This window comes from Molothrus ater, chromosome 18 (assembly GCF_012460135.2).
Source record: "Molothrus ater isolate BHLD 08-10-18 breed brown headed cowbird chromosome 18, BPBGC_Mater_1.1, whole genome shotgun sequence".
Taxonomy (NCBI): Eukaryota; Metazoa; Chordata; class Aves; order Passeriformes; family Icteridae; genus Molothrus; species Molothrus ater.
The window spans coordinates 4,459,759-4,480,188 of NC_050495.2; the positions used below are offsets into that span (position 1 = coordinate 4,459,759).

General features: G+C 56.3%; 1 protein-coding gene across 1 annotated transcript in view; it reads left to right on the forward strand.

Annotated features, from left to right (window-relative positions):
- The window catches only part of FAM222A (family with sequence similarity 222 member A), a 28,024-nt gene extending 7,906 nt beyond the window's left edge, over positions 1-20,118 (forward strand). The window contains 3 exon segments of the mRNA XM_036393459.2: positions 7,660-7,778; positions 18,839-19,374; positions 19,376-20,118. Coding sequence (XP_036249352.1) covers positions 7,697-7,778; positions 18,839-19,374; positions 19,376-20,047 — 1,290 coding nt within the window. The 5' untranslated portion in view covers positions 7,660-7,696 and the 3' untranslated portion in view covers positions 20,048-20,118.
- Positions 20,119-20,430: the final 312 nt, after the last annotated feature.

Sequence of the window (20,430 nt, forward strand, 5' to 3'; positions counted from 1 at the left end):
ACCCGCGGCAGCTGGGCTGGGGGCATCCCCGCTTGTCCCCACCGGGAGCCGCTCCTCTCCGGGGCTATTAACACCCCGCGATGATCATCAGCTCTCGTCGTAATCATTAAGACTATTAGAAAGAAATGTTGGCTCGCAGCTCGTGTCAGACTTTCCGTTCTGCTTTGCAAACGCGCACAATTAATGCCAATCAGGCGGGGGAGGCAGCCAGCTCCGATCCCGGCTGCTGCTCCCAATCCCGGCTGTCAGCTCTCCCCATCCCGCCTGGTACATTTTCATACAATTGCTATAAACATCTGAGGGAAACTCCGTGTTCTTCGGCAGCGCTGAGTATTGTTCTCTGTTCCTTTTAATTACTCGGCATTCAGCGGCTCATCCGGCCTCCCGATCGGTGGGGGAAAGTAGGGATTTGTAAAACAAATAGAGAAATCTGGAGAGATGCCTTATTTTCCCATTCAGTGGCTGCCTTAGGTTGTCTATGGCTAAATAAGAAAAACCAGTTTAGTTTTTCTTTGTCTTTTTTCTTCCTCCCCCTCTCGAGTTGCTTTCTCCCCCACGGGGACACAGCCTGGTCCCTCTCCCCAGGGAACCCCAAAAGCAGGGTGAACTTGGGAGAAGGGGGGAAAAGAGCTGGAATTACTTGGCCGGATGGTGGAATAATCCTTGTTACAAAAGTACACATCAATTATAAGAATTCCTACAGTAATCTTGGAAATCTATCTTTTCTGCTGAACCAGCTCATTAAAGAGCACCATTCATTTCCATCTCTCCGGGTGAGAAGGGTTTAAATCTCCAGAGCTTTGTGTTACCAAATAGACTGAGGGTGATGGACTCACGTTAAATATTAAAAGGAAGAAGTTGATTTTTTATTCTTTTTCCCCCCCAGACCGGCAGTGCAGACAAAGTGGAACATAAGGAGGGGAGGGTGAGGGGTCCCTGCTGTGAGAAGCCTCCCCAGCTGTTGGTGGGCGACACAGGGCTGTGCTCAATGGGTGCCTTTGAGTACCCCCCACTCCTCCCTTGGCCTGGGGACCCCTCCAGCTCTGGGGGAGGAGGGAGGGAGGCAGGGAGGTTTCCCCAGGCCACCCTGGCAAGCCCCCGAGCCTGCGCCGGAGCCGGCCGTGGCACAGGCAGGGCTTTTGTGCGCCGGGGGGCAGTGGGTGGCTGCGGGCTGAGGGACGGGCACAGAGCCCCTTTGTGTGCAGCTGTGAGCAGAGCAGGATGTGGGATAGGGCCCAGCCGTGGGGATGGGGAGCTGGTAGCCAGGGATGAGGAGAGGTGGCCATGGATGAGGAGGAGGAGCGGGGATGGAGAGCAGCGGCCGGCCGGGGTCGAGGGCGGCGCGGGGCGATGTGTGCGCTGCGCCGGGGCTCTGTGCAAACATGTTAATTTGTTTTCTTTCTTGCCTCGCCTTTCAGGGTAATTGGTTGCATTTGAAGCCTTTGTGAAAGCCTTTGATTATAGTAATTTCAGCAGCGCGATCTACCCTGGATTCCTTCGTCAGATTCTTTCACAGCTCCGGCTCTTGGGGCTGTAATTACGGAGTGCTGCCGAGTGTGGGACAGCTGGATGGGGCACCATGGCCATGGGAGCACAGGGATGTCACTGCAGGGACAATCAAACCCCTGGGATGAGGCAGGAGTGAGCCAAGATGGGACAGGAGCTGTGATGGGAAGCTTTGCTCTCTGCACTGCTGAGTTTGCTTGGTCTCAGCTGGAGCTGTGGATGCTGCCAGTGCCCATGGTGTGGTTGCCCGTGCTGGAGCTGGCTCCTGGCTTGTTGGAGTCCAGAATGCTTTTAGTTGCTGCTGCATGGAGCCACTTGGCTTTTCTGCTGGTTGATCCCAGGTCTGTGCTAGGGCTGGGACTAAAGCCCATGAGCATCCCAAGATCCATGAGGGACAGCTCCCCAATCTGTGTACAGGAGGAAGGCATGGCACGACTGTGTCACATCAGTGAGGTTTTGCTCTGAGGAGCTGGTGCCACATCCAAGGGGCCACGTCTGTACATGTCTGGCAAGACCTGGCAGATCCTGCCCGCCCGCTGTGCGCTGGCCCTGCCGGGACCTCGCTGCGCACAGCCGGGGCTGAGCCCTGCCAAAAACACCGACGGCACCCGAGCGGGGCCCTGACCTTTGCTAACAGGGCTGCTCCCCCCCTTGCTCCTGGCATTTTGTTCCCAGTCCCACGTAATGACCTTCTCGGCAGCGCCGTGCCAGCGTCTGCCACTTCCAATTACCCACGGCTGCTCGGCGCCCGCCGCAGCACGCGGGGCTCCTTCCTCCCCGGCAGGATGGCAGCAGGGCGGGGGGATGCTGCACTCTGATCCCCCACCCTCCTGGCTAGGGGAGCCTCAGGAACCCCCCAAAAGCACCTAGGGCTCTGGGGTCCTGCCTCGGGGTGCTGGAGGCGCTTGGCTTTCCAGAATCATTATTAACCTGTTCGAGAGCTGTTCCCGCTCACAGCGAAAATAGATCTTTAATCTCTGCCCAAAATAGCTCATTTGATGAGAGGCCTCCTTAAAGCTGACACATAAATTTAACCAGGCCGCCCAAGCCCTGCACAGGGACGTCTGCAAATGCTCAACAGCACTCGAATTGTTGGGTTTTTTTAAATTCCATCGTTGCGGACGCATCTGATACCCTATTTCTTCCTTAGGGTCTTTGGGAGTGCTCAGGAGGTGATTTGCCGTGCCCTGTCCCAGTTCCTTTCACCCTGCTTGTGAGCAAAAGGTTATTTTAGGGTATTTTTTCATGTTGACTCTTGAACAGTCCAAGGGGTTTCTCCTTGGAGCTGCACAAGAGCAGAAACCTCATTTCTGGATGGGATGGGAGAGACATGAGATGCTGCTGTAGGATGCCAGCAGTGAGGGTCCACTCTGTCCCTGGCACTGTGCCACAGCTGGTGGGCTCTGTGCCATCCTGGTGTCACAGCAGCCCAAAAAAGTGGGAAAGGAGGATGCTCAGGGTGTCACAGCTCTGCTCAGTGCTGGGTCCAGGGCTCGCCCCAGCACCTTCCCAGCATTTCCTCAGAGCATGGGCTGGGAGAAGCCGCTTGGCTGCTCTGGGTCTCCTCCCCAGCCCCTCACAGTCCCCACATCCCAGTGAACCCCTGAGCAGCAAAATAATCACTTCCAGCATCATTATCCATCGCAAACCCCAGCTTCCAATTTTAATCAGAGGAGCTGGTGTTGCTTTAAGATCTGCGGGTTTTAAAGATCACAAGAGGGGTTAGAGAAAATTACCCTTGACTCTTACATGCTAATGTAATCTCTAACCAGATCTGCAGCACTGCAGCTAAAATTGCTTTTTAGATTAACATTTAATTATTAACAGGGCCCCCTGAAAGCCCCGGGGCTGGAGCACGCGGAGGGGAGCGGATTAGCCGGGCGGGATGAGGGAAGGTTGGGCCAGGGAAGGTCATGGGGTGACCTTTGGTGACAAACTTTGGGTTTTATTTTACCTGATGCTCCCCGTGGTTCACTGTGGGGTGACCTTTTTGTGCTCACCCCTTGTAGGGCTGAGCTGTGGTGTCGCTGCATCCCCTCCTCCCTAAATCTGGATGGGAGATGGGCACGGCAGTGCCAGGCAGCAGCACCAGCCAAAATCCTGCTCACCCTGCCATGGGGTGGGCATCAACTGTGTGCAGAGGGGAATCCTTCCTCCTCTGGCACCTCCTCACCCTCACCATGGGATGGGAAATCTCATCATGTGGGACCAGTGGTGGTGGCAGTGGCAGGGGGTGGTGACAGGGAGCTCCGATGTCCCCGGGGCTGTGAGGTGGTTGGATTCTCCTCCATCTGTGTAAGGACGAGGGACGGGGATGTTCCCAGTTGTACTCTGCACACCAGGGGCCAGTGAGGGCTTTTGTTTTGTTTCTCTGGTTGCTGCCAGCCTTAACCTTGCCCCCGTGCTGTCCATGTGTCTGTCTGGCACTGTCAGGAGCCTCCTGTGCCTCTCCCAGCCGGGGTCACCCCTCACCTCCTGTCCTTGTGCCAAACCCAGTGCTGGCTTTTGATAGCCAGGGGGTCATGGCCATGATGTGGCTCCACCAGCTTTGCAGCATCCCTGGTCCTGCCCCCCTTTCCTCTCCTAACCCCAAAAGCTCCCTTTTGATAGGATTGCACCCCAGTAACACCCGGGGAAGGATCTGGATGTATTCTACCACAGCCTGGATGGTGACCAAGACCTTGTCCCTCACCATCCCTCCCCTGCCACAGCTCAGCAGCCACACAGACCCACTTCGGGCTGAGACTTTAAAAGTTCCTTTTTTCTTTTCTCCCCCCCTCCCGTCACATTTTCTTTTATCTAAATCCTCGCCTGCAAAAGCCTCTATCGACAGCTGCGCTGGCCTTATCTCGCGGGAGGGACCTTCGCAGGGCTCTCGGAGGAGATAAGCCCGACTTATCAGCTGCTGATGTCAGAGGAGGTGCCAAACCCTCCCATCACTGGGGCTTTAGACATAGAGGGTGGTGTTTTTTATTAAAGTCACAAAGACCTTGGGCTTATAAATAGTGTGATGTCGAGATGGATTAGCTGGGTGTGGGGCAGGATGGAGTGGTGGGAGAGGCGCAGGATGGAGCCGTGGCTCTCCCATCCCTGGAAATGTTCAAGGCCAGGTTGGACAGGGCTTGGAGCAACCTGGGCTAGTGGAAGACATCCCTGTGCATGGCAAGGAGTGGGACAGAATGGGCTTTAATGTCCCTTCCAACATTTGGTGATTCTATGATGCCAGAGGTGTGGGGTGTGGGGTTGGGGCACCTGGAGGACCTTGCTCCAGATGTCCCCAAGATGACCCCGCTGTTGGTGGGACTCACCCTGTGCCCCAGTGCTGGGTGATGGCGTGTCCACGTGCACAGCCCGGGCAGAGGCCGCGCGGACTCGGGGCGTTCCAGCAAAACTGCTGAGTGTTGCCTTCCCTGCCACGAAAGAGCCAGAGCAGCTTGAACTAAATCGGATCCTGCTGATTGGAATTAGTTCAAATGCAGATGGAGCTAACTAAGCCGGCGCTAAGCGTTGGACAGCCCAGCGCCCAATTCCCATCAGCTGATTCAGGGGCTTTTCGGAGCGGCATTAGCGAAATGCCACCGTGGCACAGATGCCCATTGTGCCAGGCGCCCACCCGCTCGCCCACGGGCCTTCTGGGGCTTGGGGCTCCCTGCAGGGTGCTGGGATGGACAGATGGACGCTGTTCTGGGGTTGTGGCACCAGAACCTTGCCTGGGAAGGTGGGGTGAGGCGCAGCGTAGCTGTCGGAAAAATCATCTGGGCTGCGAGACGCTGGGAGCAGGGTCTGAATTAATCGGGTGCCTTTATTCAGTTTGGTGTGTGGCTCTCCCGCCTGCTGCTGGTGATGATCCGAGCCCAGGGTCGGGATGGCTCCAGGAGGGAGCTGGGCTGTGCATGGCAGGGCACAGAGAGCAGTGGTGGGGACGACCTGTGCCAGCGTAGGGCTCTGCTGGGCCCTCAGCTCCTGTGACACGCTGCATTCACACCCGCTCTGTGCCCACACATGGGTTTGGTGACCCCCTGGGTGCTTTCTGAGCCCTGCGTGCCCCAAGGACCAGCAGGGAACTGATCCACGAGCCGCCCACGCTGCCCGTGTCTGCCAGGGACACGGGTCAGTGTCCCCATGAGGAGCTGCCTGGGCACAGGGAGAGGGTGACGTCCGCCACTAATCGGCCAGATGGTGACACCCGGCAGGACGCCAGCCCTGAGGTCACCGCAGAGCTCGGGCTCAGGTACAGCAGGAGCTGGTGCCACCATCCATCTCCTGCACGGCCGTGGGTGCTTTGATCCAGGGCCACCCTTTGGGGACAGGGATGAGGTCAGGGTGGCAGGTCCCACCACGGAAAATCCGGGTGCTGGGCACGTTCCCGGGGAGCCGAGGCGCCGGGAGTGGGGCTGCGTAATGAACCCCGAGTCCCGGCGGGGAGAGGAGAACTCCTGGCAGTCAAGTGCGTTCAGGCTCTGAATAAGAAGCACTTCATTCTCCTTTCAAATTGTATAATTTCTGCCTGATTGTAATGGCATATTTTAAAATTACCAGAAATCGAAGCCAGAAAATGGATACGGCTGCTTTTACTGCGAGCTGCGTTAACAAAGGATATGTAATGCATGAAATAAAAACACCTCCCTGCCCCCCTCCTTTTTTTTTTTAAGACAGTAATAGGAGAAAATTGGTTTTGAAACTGAATAAAAGTCCCTTTCAGAGGAAATCATTTCTTTCAGGGTACCTTTGCTGAAAGTAAAATAGTGAATAATGAAAGGTGGTTACATGATTGTCTTTCATTTAGAGAGCGCGAGGACAGATGGAATCTGGGAGAAATGCACGATTGGAATAATTGCATGGTAACAAGGCGCTTGTTGTGAAATTAGTATCTTAAGAAAGTAGTGAAAAAGGCTTTTACTCATGAATACTTCATTATTAGGAGAAAACAGCACAATTTGGGTTCTCCAGACACCTGCTCGGTATTAGATGACTTCCTCCCCTCCTCCTCCTCCTCTTCCTCCTCCTCCTCCTCCTCCTCTTCCTCACACCTTTTCCCGACGAGTCTCTCCTTGTCCCTGGTTTGCTGGGGGAGTCAGGGTGAGACCCTGAGCCTGATGGGTCCAGCTGAGGCATGGACACCCTGCATGGATCCCATCCTGTGGATTATCCCAGAGCCTGGCACCCCCTGCCTGGTGGAGGGCACAGGGCAGGGGCGAGCAGCACAGGTCCCATGGTGGCTGCAAAGGTGTTTTAAAGGGTGACATTTAAACCAGCAGAGCTTGGAGAGCCCCGGGCACAGCTTAGGGAGCATCAATCCATGCTTTGTTTCCTGGTGCTGATGGTCACGGGCTCTGCCGGAGGCCACCACGTGCCTGAGGCCACCGCATCACTCCCCTGCACTGGGACACGTGGGGAACATCCTGGATGGCTGCAGGAGGGCACGATTCCCCCACGAGGGAGAAGATGGAGTGATGGACCCAACAGTGACACCCATCTATGACGTTCACTTGTGACCCCCAGCCAGCCATGAACGTTCAGCCAGAGAGCAGCAGCACAGGACTCAAAACGCTGGCGGATGGGCACCACGCCTGCTTTTCTGCTGCTCCTGCCCACGTCTCCCTGCCCTCTCCGAGTGGGAATATCGCTCCCTGCGCCAGCTGGAGCAGTGGGAGGGTGTCAGCAGCAACTGGTTATACCTCAGGGCCCCGGCAGCGGCGGCTGGGGACGGATGTACAATGAGCAGCACCGTGGTGACGACAGCTTTGGCCTGACCCTCCAGCTTTTGTCACGCAGATTTTGATGCCAGCTGGGAGCTGGCGACAGATCCCAGGACCCCGAGTGGGGATGTTAGCTCTGTCTTTCCCCAGCCTTGGCCGGGGTCACTCCGTGCCAGGAGGCACCGGCTGGCACGCCTGGCACCGCTGTGACGCCCCGGCTCCGCCACATTCCCGTTGGGAAGGGCGGGAAGCTCCGCAGGAAGCACAAATCACCTGCTGAGACCTTCATATTTATTTTATATACATCCCTATTCACTTCAGGCTTTCAGAGTTGGTTGTTTATCTCCAGAGGAGCGAAGGCACCGAGTGCTGGGGAGCTCCACGGGGGTGGTGGCAGGGGGTGGTGGCAGGGGGTGGCAGGTCCCTGGCTCACCGTGTGTCTCCTCTCTTGCAGGGTGTGGGGCGGCAACGCCCGCAGGGAAGCCCAGACCATGCTGGCCTGCCTGCAGAGGACCCAGAACCCCCCAGCCCAGCACCTCCCCTGCCCCAACAAGGCGCTGGAGCCACGCAAGTGTAAGTGCCCCGGGGGCGGGCGCCCGCTTTGATGCTGTTTCCCTTATTGAAAAAGACATTTATTTAACCGATAATTAAAAAGAGCAGGAGAAGCGGGGAGGAGAGGGGGAGGAAGGAGCCAAGATAAGCAAATTAAATTGGGTTCTGTGGTTGATAAGTCCAACTTCAGCAAATGTTGCAGGGCTGCCTGGGAAGCGTGGTGGCAGCAGAGGATGGTGCAGCCGGCCCCCCAAACCTCCCCGGCCCTTCCCCCCCTAATTACTTTCCCCGTTTGTGCTACAGCTCGCCTTCCCCAGGAGCTGGCCTTTCAGATAAGCTGTAAACTAGTTACATTAAAATGGGATCCAAAAGGTCACTCCAGCAAAGCACCTGTCTCTCCCAGCCTTTGTCTCTCAATCCAAACCGTGATTAAATGTATATTTAATGAGCCTGCTTTAGGCAGGCGTGTTTGACCTCCTCGGCTGGGAAAGACGCATTAAGATTCTCAAGTGATGAATGTGTGTTTTAAAGAGGGGAGTGGATATTTTTCTGCTGGTCTCAGTTGGATTTTTAAACATTGCTGGCTGAAGACAAATCAGCTGCTAAAGCTCTGCTTGTTAGGCTGTGACAGCCCCCGGGTGTTTGTTTAATGAGCTGGATTTTCCTGTAGATGTTTTTTTTTCCTCCTCTACCTGGGCACTCTGAGCAGCCAGGTGAGCTGGGCATGGGGTTTGGGCAAGCTGGGCATGGATTTTGGACGATGCTCAGCCTCTCTGGGGACCCCCAGCATTGTTTCAGCATTGCACTGCCAGCCAGGAGGGTTATTTATCCCTGGAAGTTCTTTTATCCCTGAAACTTGTCATTTTCATGGCCATGGACAGGGCTTGGAGCAGAAGGAGCAGAAGGTGTGCCTGCTCATGTCAGTAGGGGAAGTGGGTGATCTTTAAGGTCACTTCCAACACAAACCATTCTGGATTCCATTATTTTTTGTGTGAAGCTCCCCAATGGCCAGCACAGAGAGTAGGACACCCAGACCAGAGGTGGGGTTTTGGGCACCCAGGTGTCACAGTGCAGCTTGCACTGCACTGGAGCATGCAATGTCTCCCAGGTCTCTTCCTTATTGGCGTCTGGAAGGAAAAAGGATGCTGCTCTTGTAAAATTATTCGTAATCCGTCATGCCTGAGCATCACAGCAGCACAGGGCTGCTAAGAGGTGTCCAGCTCCTGGAGCACCTCGTTGCCATGGAATAGTGAGCTCAGCCATGCCCACATGGTCTGAGACACATGGGCAAAATGAGCCTGACAGGGTTTTCTGGAGACTGGAGGTGTTCAGCATGGAGAATCTCTGTGTGAGCTCCTTGTGCTCCTGAGGTCAGGATACACCTGCTGGTCCCCACAGCATTCCCAACAGAGCTAAGGACCAGCTCAGCTCATGGAACAAAGCCCAGAGGCACCTTCCTGCTGGGGGGGTGGTGCTTTCTAGCATTTCCCTCCCTGCCATAGGTGCTGAAATAAGGAGGTTTGGGAAGCAGGAGCTCTTATGTTGTGTCACATACGGTGCCATGGGTGCGACACCACATGTGTGAAGCATCTCTCACTGGGTGTGAGAGATGCTTCTGGATACAGCTGCTTGTGTCCTGGGAGGGTCCCAGCCCCAGGATCCCAATGGTCCTGGAGTTTTGCCAGTGGGACGAGGGCAGAGGTTTGAGCCCTGGCAGTGTGGGGTACCCTGGAGAGAGTTTTTGACTGGTCTCACCCCATCCCTCAGGCAGGACCGTGCTCACCTGAGATCTCCAAGAGATTTGTGTCCCCTGGAATGGGTGGCAGCAGCCAAGCTCCTGCCCAGACCCCCACGCTGCACTCACCACGGGCTGCCACCAGCCAGGTCACCTTAATCAAAGTTTAGCTGCCCGTATGTTTCCGCTCATTACGGGCAAATCCGGCACGTCTCGCTCCTCTCTGCCTCCTGCCAGCGCAAATTAAATTGCAGGTGACATCCAGGGCCACGCATCTGGCTTGGAATACAATTTCCCCTTCCTTATTTATGGCACCTGTGGGAAGCAGGGTGGAGGAGCTGGGAGCAGGCACGGTGCTGCCACCGGAGCGCCCGCCGGGGAATCGGCACGGAGAGCGCGCTCTTCAAACCAGGCGCAATTTAGAAGTGCCTCTGATTACTTAATTTGCTCCTGAGTATCTCAGTAATTATCTTTATGGGTCTTATTTCTGTCCTCTGGCATTGTTTCTGTCGATATTAAATGAGTCTGGCTCTCGGCACATTGGCCGTCTGGCCCGGCACCACTGTGAAATCCTATTATCCTGCCCGCGCCGCTGATTAATTTTGGTATTAATTTCACGTAAAAGGTGAGCTGACTCATTTCCCTGCCCACGCAGGGAGCTGCTGGTGCCTTCACCCCTCGGTTCTGCCCCTGGCCTTTCCTGCTGACTGTTGTCCCCCCCATCTCTGTGCCTCCCACATCGGTGTGGCTGCATCCCAGCAGGCCCGGAGCATCCCACAAAATCCATCCTGACAGAGCTGGAGGTGACTTTGCTGCTGCTGCCAGCGGTATTCCCAAGGCTGTTCCATAGGAACCAGCCTGGCATGCCTTGAGGAGGATGCAGGAAGGTGCCAGAGCCCTTCCAGCCCAATCTGTGCCTCCCTCCTCCAGCAGAGGAGCAGGAGCCTGCAGAGCAGCAGCATCCTCAGGAAAATATCACGTCCAATTAACTCCAGCAGCCTGGTCCCTTTTGATTTTATCCTGGGCGCGTTACAGGAATCCTGAGCTTTATTTAAATTATAAATCAAATGCCCCTCTCAGCTTGGCCAAACTCTTTGGTTGCTCCCACTCTCTCAGCAGGCACGGAGCAGTGGATGGTGTTTAATGGAATGTTATATTCCATATGCCCTCCTCCAGGCAGCCTGGGGCTGGGAGTGTGGCAGGGAGCAGGATGTGTGTCCCCCTAAAGGGGCTGGGAGCCATGGGGAGTTCACAGAGGGGAACATCTTGAGCATCCTCTGTGGCCTACAAGAAAGATGGGGAGGTGTTATTTACAATACTGTGGAATGGCAGGATGAGTGGGAATGGCCTCACACTGCCAGAGGGAAGGGATAGATGGATTTTAGGAAAAAGTTCTTCCTTGTGAGAGAGGCGAGGCCCTGGCACAGGGTGCCCAGAGCAGCTGTGGCTGCCCCGTCCCTGGAAATGTCCCAGGCCAGGCTTGACAGGTCTTGGAGCAACCTGGGATAGTGGAAGGTGTCCCTGCCCATGGCAGGGGTGGCACTGGATGGGCTTTAAGGTCCCTGCAACCCAAACCAGCCTGGGGATTCTTTCACCATTCGCATCCTCCATGCCAGGGGTCCCATGGGAGCTGTCACCTCGGCCCCATGGGGACAGTGTGATAAATGGCTCTTTGGGGGTGGCACAAACCCTCCCGGGGCCCATCTGGGTATTTAAACACTAACGAGGGGATGGCCCTAATGAGAGGTGATGGCCAGGGCTCCCTGCCAGGGACTCAGCTCCAGGGTCACCCACAGCTCTCCCTGCACCTGTGGGGACTCTCATCAGTGTTAAACCAGTTAATTGCACACGGGATGAGGCCCCATGTAATGGCCTCTCGTTACCCAATTCTGCTTGTTCCAAGGGCATTTTCATTAGAGTGGCTGCAGCGAGGCTTTGCTTTTGTACACACCCATAAAATATCATTTTAATTTCATGAGGGGTTACACATGAGTGAAGTAAGATTAATTCTTTCATTTTCAGTTTCTGGAAGGGATCGGTTAATGATGGTTCTGTGTATTTATATACGTGCCATAAAAAGGAGTTCAATTAACTGCTGGGCCCAAAATGTGCTGTTGACTTGCACTTTCCCTGCCAGGAATTGCTGCAAAAACACTTTTCCATTGGTCATGTGTGGAGGGTGAGCTGGGGCTGCTCAGTGCCCATCTCCTGCCAGGTCAGAGCCCTGGATTTGGGGTGGCTTTGGGTGGTAATGGTGCAGTGCACGAGGAGGTTTGTGTCCAAACTTCCCAGGATTGTGATGGTTCATTGGCCACAGAGCAGGTTCCTGGGCACTGGCAGACCCCAGGATGGGGCACCCTGCTTTGGGGGTGCCCACCCTGCTCCCCTTGGCAGATACAGAACTCGTATCTTAAATTAATTAAAATATTAATTGGCTGTGGATGAGTGAGCAGAGGGGCTGGGGGCAGCTGGGATGAGCTGCAGGGCCAACAGAGGTGGTGGGGTCCCCTCCTGATGGCATCAGGGCTGCTGAGAGGCGGCACTGGGATGGCATTGGGATGGCAGTTGTGCTGGGGTGCCCTCAGGGCTGTGCTTGGGCAGCGTTGGGTGACATACAGGTGACATTAGGGCAGTATTGTGACAGTATCATGGTGGTGCTGAGGTGGCACTTGAGTATCGTGAGGGTGGCATCAGGACAGCATTAGGATCCACTGGGGCAGCATCAGGATGGCTTTGGGGTGACAGTGGGGCAGCATCAGGATGGATTTGGGTGACAGTGGGGCAGCATCAGGATGGATTTGGGTGACAGTGGGAGAGCACCACGCTGGCTTTGGGGTGACAGTGGGGCAGCTCCACGCTGGCTTTGGGGTGGCACCGGGGCATCCTCACACCGGGGCACGGTGGCTGTGGTGGCTGTGGTGGCACAGAGCACGGTGCCTGTGCAGGGCTGATACCTCGTGGAGGAGACAAATGGGAAGTGACACGTGTGTGTGTAGACGGGTATTTGTGGTGACGCTTTGACTGCAGATAATAAAGTGCTCGCCCCGAGGTGATCCAATTCAGCAGCCGCCTCGGCAGAGCCGCGCGCGACGAGGGGGAGAAGAAAGGGGAGGAAGAAAGGCCCGTCTGAAATGACATGTCAGCCTAAAAAGGGAACGTGTTAACGGATGAATATCTGGGGACGGCGAGCCCGGCGCTTCCCTTTGTGCTTTGTCATGAATTTTGTTGTCTTTGCAGATTCCGGCGCTGCCGCCGCCACGCGGGGTTTGCCACCTACGGTTATTCAGATGGATTCCTCCCGCTGTTATTGCTGGAGTTGGGTTAATTAAAGCCCCCAGAGCTGGGGTTTGTCTCAGCTCCTGGCACGGGGGATGCTCCACACCAGGCCCAGGGGGTCCTGCAGTGGGGGCTGTGCTGTGGGGACACAAGTTTTGGGGACAGCACAGGGTGGTGCTGTCCCTGCAGTGATAGGGAGGGCAGGCAGGGACCCCCATGGCACCTTTGCACCCCCTATCCTGGGGACGCTGTCACCACTCTGTGCCACCCATCCTGGGGACACTGTCACCATAGAAACTGCTGCTGATGCAGGGTGGGAGGGCTGGGGGATGTGGCAGCCGCCCAACCCTCCCGGAGTGAGGGGCACAGTGCCCACAGCCCCCCCCCAAAAAACCACATGGCTGCTCTGCCCATGCCCACCCATTGGGCACCCCAGTCTGGGCAGGGCAGCATCCCCCAGCCACCCCCCAGCTCCGTCTGGGACCCCCTGGAATGTGTCCTGCCCTTGGCTGGGGTCACTGGCTCCGTGTGCCAGCTGTGCCAGCTCTGCCCTCCAGGGCAGCCAGATCCTGCCAGGCAGCTTTGCTGCTTGGGGCACAGACCCAAAACTTGAAGGACTGTCTTGATTTGTTAAATGTAGCAGCTTTTGTTTGTTTTCTTGCAAGTGTTTTCCAAATATTGAGGTTTCTTCCAAGTGTTTTGCAAATATTTAGGGTTTAGCTTTTACAAAATCTGTTCCCAGTGCAGCAGGCAGAGAAAAGGGGGATTTTTGATGCTTTTTGAAGCTTTGAAGGCATTGGGATTGCCTTACTGCGAGGGGAACAGGGATCCTGGTCCCAAAGCTGGGGACGAGCTCTCTGCTCTCACAGAATTTAATTCATTTGGAGGCTGCAGCACTATTATTTTTTAATAAGAGCCATTGGCAGGGCTGCTCAGGTCCCCAGTGTGCTCCTGCCTCCTCCCGGCATCGCTCCGCTTCCCACCCCTCCTGCCCCTGTGCCAATTAAAAATCCTGCCTAATTGCTGCCCTTCTGCCCTGCCAGCTCAGAGAGGCTGGGCAGGAACAAACCAGGAGCTCAGGGCTGGAAATGCCAGTGCTGTTCTGGAAGAGGGGCAGGGCAGGACAGGGATGGAGAGTGAGGATGAGCAGGGAGGGTGAGCTTGGGTAGGATGCTCAGGGCTCCAGGAAAATGCCCCTTCCCAGGGTGAATGTGGCAGTGGGACCACATGAAGACAGAGCTGGGGAAGACACTTCTCTTGAGCTGCTTTTTTGGGGTCAAGCCCTCCATTGCAGCTTTTTTTCCCATCTGAAAAAGGGGTGAAAAGCCTTTTCCTTTGGGACCACGGGGAAGGCCAGGCCCATCCCCTGCTCAGGGAAGCTTCCAGCCAGCCACACGTCGCCTTTGGCAGCTTTATAAAGATTCCCTGCCGAGATTACTTCTTTCATTTATTGCAAAATATTGTAGCGCCTTCGATGTGTAAAAATAAGGATTGTCCCATCTTATCTGGGAAGGAATGGGGGGGAGGGAGGGAGGGAGCAGCACGTGTCTCTCGTGCTGCTGTTAACCACTGAGGTGCCATGGCCTGCCACATTCCCTCTCAGCTTCTCCCTGAGGAATCCTTGCTCAGAGCTGTGGTGCTGCTGGTGCTGATCCCCAAATTGTTCCTTCTGTGCACCCAAACATCCTCATGCTCCCCATCTCCTTCCAGAGCTGGGCAGCTGCCAGGCAGTGCAGCCTCAGGGACTGGAACTGAAGGCACAAATTGCTGGTGCCCGTGTTCATCATCATCCAGGGAAGAGGGAGCCCAGCCAGGGATGTTGTTCCAGTACCATCCTGGGGGTCACACAGGCACCTGGGCTGTGGGAGCTGAGTGGAGCTTCCTGCTGTGTGCTGAGTGTCTGTCCTGCCCTTCCTGGTCCAGAGCATCCTTCCAGTACTGAGCATCCTCCAGTAGTGAGGATCCACTCTGTCCTTCCTGGTTCTTATCATTCCTCCTGGTCCTGAGCATCCTTCCAGGATTGAGCATCCTTCCTGGTCCTGAGCATCATTCCTCTCCAGGATGCTCCTGGCCATCCTTCCTGGTGCCATTTTGATCCCACAACTGCTTTAACCAATTAAACCAAGCTAATGCTGGTTAGCTTCCCTTCTCCTTTTTCTTCCCATCTTCCTTTTTTATCCTTGACCTCGTAGGCTGTGGCTGTAGCCAGGCTTGGTGTGGGTGTCCCTGGGGACACCAGGGATCAGAGGAATGCAGTGGATGCAGGGAATACTGTGCATGGGGGGGATTTGGGAGATGCAGGGAATGCTGGATGTGTGGGGGATGTGAGTGATGCCAGCAGCAGATGGGCATATTTGAGGAGGTTTTGGGAGGGTTTCTCCCACCTCTCCCACCCTTCCTGCAGCCGTCCCTGGTCCCTGTTGGACATTTTGCCTCATCCTGCTGCTCTGGGCACAGCAGGGATGGAGCTCCTGCTCCATAAACCGAGATTTATCCTAGACCATGGCCCCAGCAGGGTCTGGGATTTACATCTGTGTCTGGGACTGGGTTTGGTGGCCAATTTGCTAAAGTAAAAAGTTGTTTAGCTGGAGGCATAATCTCATAAGCCCGTGCTGCCATTAGCTGGGGTCTCCTCGCTGCCTTGGCTTTCCAATAATGCTCCAAGCAGAAGCTCAGAGTAATATAAAAAGCCATCGGATTATTACTGCGGGCGATGCATTTTCCATTTACAGTAATAAAATACTGAAGAAACAAAACAATTTAAAATTCCAATAAAATTCAAACCAAATCTTCGGCTGCTGAGCAGATTCAATTATTTAGCCGTTATTGAGTGCAGGCTGGAAAAATAGAGCAGGTCAGGGAGGGAGGGGGATCTTGGCCAGGGAGGGGGGTGCCGGACACATCCCATGGGAATGAGGGAGGGAGCTGGGAGGCAGGGAAGGAGCTGGGAGGAGGAGGAGTGGCTGGCAGTGCCTGGGCTGGGTTTAGGGATGGCAGGAGGTGGTGATGGCTGTGCCTGGGCTGGGTTTAGGGATGGCAAGAGGTGGTGATGGCTGTGCCTGGGCTGGGTTTAGGGATGGCAAGAGGTGGTGATGGCTGTGCCTGGGCTGGGTTTAGGGATGGCAAGAGGTGGTGATGGCTGTGCTGGCAGCCGGGGGATCAGCCGTGCATCCCCGACCTGCAGGCTGCGATGCTCCAGGTTCAGGAGGAGATGGACACAGCGGAAAAACAGCGAGTGGCAGTGTTGAGGCTGGCTCCAGGTTCAGGAGGAGATGGACAGGAAGGACAAACAGTGAGAAGCAGCATCGGGGCCGGCTCTGATGTTCCAGGTTCAGGAGGAGACGGACAGGAAGGGCAAACAGTGAGAGGCAGTGTTGGGGCTGGCTCTGATGCTCCAGGTTCAGGAGGAGACGGACAGGAAGGACAAACAGTGAGAGGCAGCGTTGGGGCTGGCTCTGATGTTCCAGGTTCAGGAGGAGACGGACAGGAAGGACAAACAGCGAGCAGCAGTGTCAGGGCTGGCTCTGATGCTCCAGGTTCAGGAGGAGACGGACAGGAAGGACAAACAGCGAGCGGCAGCTGTCAGGGACTGGCTCTGATGCTCCAGGTTCAGGAGGAGACAGACAGGAAGGACAAACAGCGAGCGGCAGTGTCAGGGCTGGCTCTGATGCTCCAGGTTCAGGAGGAGACGGACAGGAAGGACAAACAGCGAGCGGCAGTGTCGGGGCTGGCTGCTCCCGCTGGTGCCGCGGTGGCTCAGGCGAGTTTGCATCCCGCAGCAATTAGAGCCCCTGGAAAGCAGTAATTACTGCGGAGAGCGGCAGCGCCGCCGCCGCCACCAGAGCGGCTCTCTGTAATTTTCCCGGCGGGGGTGCGCTGCGTCACCCTGAGATGTGACAACACAACCGAATCGGTGGCTTGTCACATCCAACGCAGCTGGAGCAAAGAGGTGACAAAGGCTGAGGCGGGCACGCGCCCCAGCCCCAGTTTGCTAAAGTAAAAAGATCGGATCCAGGCTCGGATCCAGGCTCGAATCCAGGCTCGGATCCAGGCTCGGATCCAGGCTCAGATCCAGGCTCGGATCACCCATCTTGTCCCATGGCACAGGGCCAGCCCTAAAGTGTCACCTGTAGCCTCAGTGCTTGGGGACGAGGTTTTGGTTATCCCCTTCAGGGAGCTGTGGTGACCACAGGTGACACCACTTCCTTCCCTCCCTCTCGCAACAGCTCCTTGGTTTTTTAATGTTTTTTCCTCGGAAAGGAGCGTTTCTACAGTATGGGCTCATTAGGGATTCTGCAAGTGTCACCAGCTAATTAGTGTCATGTTAATTGAGTATTCACAATGCTGCCACCTCCAAGGACAGTGGTGCTGGCATGAAGGGGAATGCAGATGTGCGTGCTGTGCCGTTCCGTGCTGCGCTGTTCCATGCTGTGCCATTCCATGCTGTGCCTCTGGGCAGAGGGGTCCCGTTCTCAGCCCCCTGCACCCACTGGCTTAGGGGGTTCCCATGCCCAGCAGAGCCCCCTCAGTGTGCCCTCACTGCCCTGCTGGCTCTGCAGGAGCTTCCCAGAGGCTGGAGGCTCAGTCTGGGATGTCCTGGTGCCACTCGTCCTCGCGTGTCCTGCCAGAGGGAGCTGCTGGTTCCTCCCGTGTTCCGACAGCTCCTCTAAATCCTCCTCAAAGGCGCTGCTTTTAATTGGCTTAATACACTCGTTAATAACAATGTCTATTTAAGACACCTGTAAAAAGCCCATAACATCAGCTTAATGAGAGCAATGGCTGGTTCAGGTGGTGCATCCTGCCTGTGCAATTACTGCCCTGATGGAGAGCATGGGGAGCACGGAGAGTGGCCGTGGATGGAGAGCATGGAGAGCATGGAGAGCAGCCACAGCCTCTCTGCTGTGTCCCCCCTCTGCTGCTGGGAGCAGGGGTGACGTGGAGAGTCACAGATTCCAGTGCATCCCTCCTGCTGAATCCTGGTTTTAACCAATGCCTGGTTCGTCTGGGCGTGTCACAGCCATGGAAATGTCACTCAGAGTGGGACTGGGACAGGCAATCCCCTCACAGGGAATGTGGAATGTACCCAGAGGTGCAGCTCTTCTGTAGTGGCTTTGCCACCCAGGGTGTGGTGGCATCAGGGGTTGCTGATGCTGGTGGCATCGGGAGCAGAATGCTCCAGGTACTACTGAGGGGCTGAACTGCCTGGGAAGGCTGGGCCTCCACACACCCCCCAATTTTACCATTTCTCCCTTGCAAAACCTTCCTCTGGGCAGGCACCAGGTCTGGTATTACCAGTGTGTCACAGACATCCCTTGGCAGGGCTGGGAATTTTGGGAACCAGCTGGGAACCAACCCTCATTCCCGTGTTCCGACGTGTACATGCACGTGCCTGCGTGTGTGTGTGTGTGTGTGAGTGTGTGGAGATTTTAAACACCTAATTTATTCCATCTATTAGATAGATTTTGTAGATTTAATCATTTTCACAGTTGGTGGCTCATTGGATACTCAAGATAAACTCCAAATGAAAGTATAATGGGAACGACAAATGAGTTTTCACACCAGAATGGCAGAAACTTGCTCAGGAAAGAGTTTGAAAGGAACAAAACTATATACATATATAATTTTTTTTTCTGCAGTGGCTTTTGCTGACTCCAGTAGGTTACCACAGTTAATTTCACCAGTTTTGTTCATCTGTAAAATTGCATAAAAGTGACATTTTTGTGCTCATTATAGGAACTGCTGATTTATGGCTGGTAAATGCAATGCTTTTCCATTTTTGGTGAGGTTCTCGTAGCAGCGCAAAGCACCCATGAAATTGCTTGTATAATGTAGTTTAAATCCAATCTCAGAGAAAGATTCCCCCGTTGGGTAAAGTGACATTTCCATTCTCCACACCGAGTTTATTTTAGGCCACTTACAAGTGACTCCCGTCAGCGGGAGGGGACAGCTCGTGCCGTGACCTGGTTTCTGCCTGGAGAGGTCTGGGGGAGGATGGTGGGAGGACGGTGCTGGGGTGCTGGGTGCCCTCACCCTGCTGGCACTGGATTCACCCCAAGCTTTGCCCCCGCAGGCGAGACGGCCCCCATGCATTCCCCGCGCTACCCCAGCCCCGCCGAGCTGGACGCCTACGCACAGAAGGTGGCCAACAGCCCGCTGACCATCAAGATCTTCCCCACCAACATCAGGGTCCCCCAGCACAAGCACCTTAACCGGACGGTGAACGGCTACGACACCACGGGGCAGAGGTACAGCCCCTACCCCCTGCACGCCGGCGGCTACCAGGGGCTGCTGGCCATCGTCAAAGCCTCCGGCAAAAGCGTGGTGAAGAACTCGGAGGGGAAGCGGACTAAGCTCTCGCCCGCCCAGGTGGGCGTCGCTCCCTACCCCGCCTCAAGCACTTTAGCTCAAGGTCCCTCCTGCGCCGGGCAGCTGAGCTACCACGGCGGCCAGAAGCAGCTGGAGGGTCCCGTGCCCCCCAACGTGACGGTGGCGGCCTCGGTGCTGCCGTTGGCAGGCAGGAGCCTGGCGCTGCCGCCCTCCAACCTGCCCTCCATCCAGAGCATCATCTACCAGATCAATCAGCAGTGCCAGGCGCAGGGTGCCCAGCCCTGGCTGCCCGGCTGTCGTGGCCGCCCACCCCAGCCCGGCCAAGCACGGCGCCTTCGGCCCCGGCTACGGCGGCACCGTCCTGCCCGAGTGCCGCAAGGGCGCCGAGCTGGCGCTGGGCTCCAACCCGGCCGCCGCCCTGGGACCCAAGGCGGGCGTTTACCCCGAGGGCATGGACTACCTGGTGTGGCAGCAGAAGCAGCAGCAGCAGCACCTGCGAATGTACAGCGGGGGCAGCGGCGGCGGCGGGGCTCTCAGCAAATCCCCCGAGACGTGCGCGGGCGCCTCGCGGCCCTACGGGCTGGGCGGCGCCGCCGACAAGGTGAGCTCGTCCCCCTTGAACTGCATGCACGGCAACTTTGCGGTGGGGCAGTACTTTGCTCCCCCCTGGAACAGCATCCTGGTGACCCCCAACAGCGACTGTTACAACCCGCCGGAGCTGGGGGCCGGGCCCCGCGAGCTGGGGGTGCCCCCGGCCGAGGGGCTGCCCAGCAAGACCCTCTGCAATACCTCCATCCTCAGCAGCAGCCTCCAGTCCCTGGAGTATCTCATCAACGACATCCACCCGCCCTGCATCAAGGAGCAGATGCTGGGCAAGGGCTACGAGACCGTGTCTGTGCCAAGGCTCTTGGACCACCAGCACGCCCACATCCGCCTGCCCGTCTACAGATAAGGGACGGATGCTGCTCTTCCCAAACCCAGGGCGAGGACTTTGGCGCGAGCTGCGGGTGCCGGGGCAGGGGGACAGGGAGGGGGACGTGGGGTCGGCTGCTGAAAGGGCTCCCGGGACACTGGCATTGCACCGGGGTCCCCAGACTGGACACGCCTGCGACCCGCTGGAAGCCGAAGGACCGCTTGTCTATATAGCTCAGAAATCATTTTATCTCCACGAATGTGAACAGGGAATTGCTACGAGTTGCTGCTATCCAGGGAGGAGGGGAGGCTCTGCTGTGCTGGCGGTGCCCAGAGCGGGGCAGAGCCCGGTGTCGTGGCCGGCCGGGAGGCTCCAGGGTGGGTCCCAGCCCAGTGCGGGGCTGGGAGGCTCCGTGGTGGCCA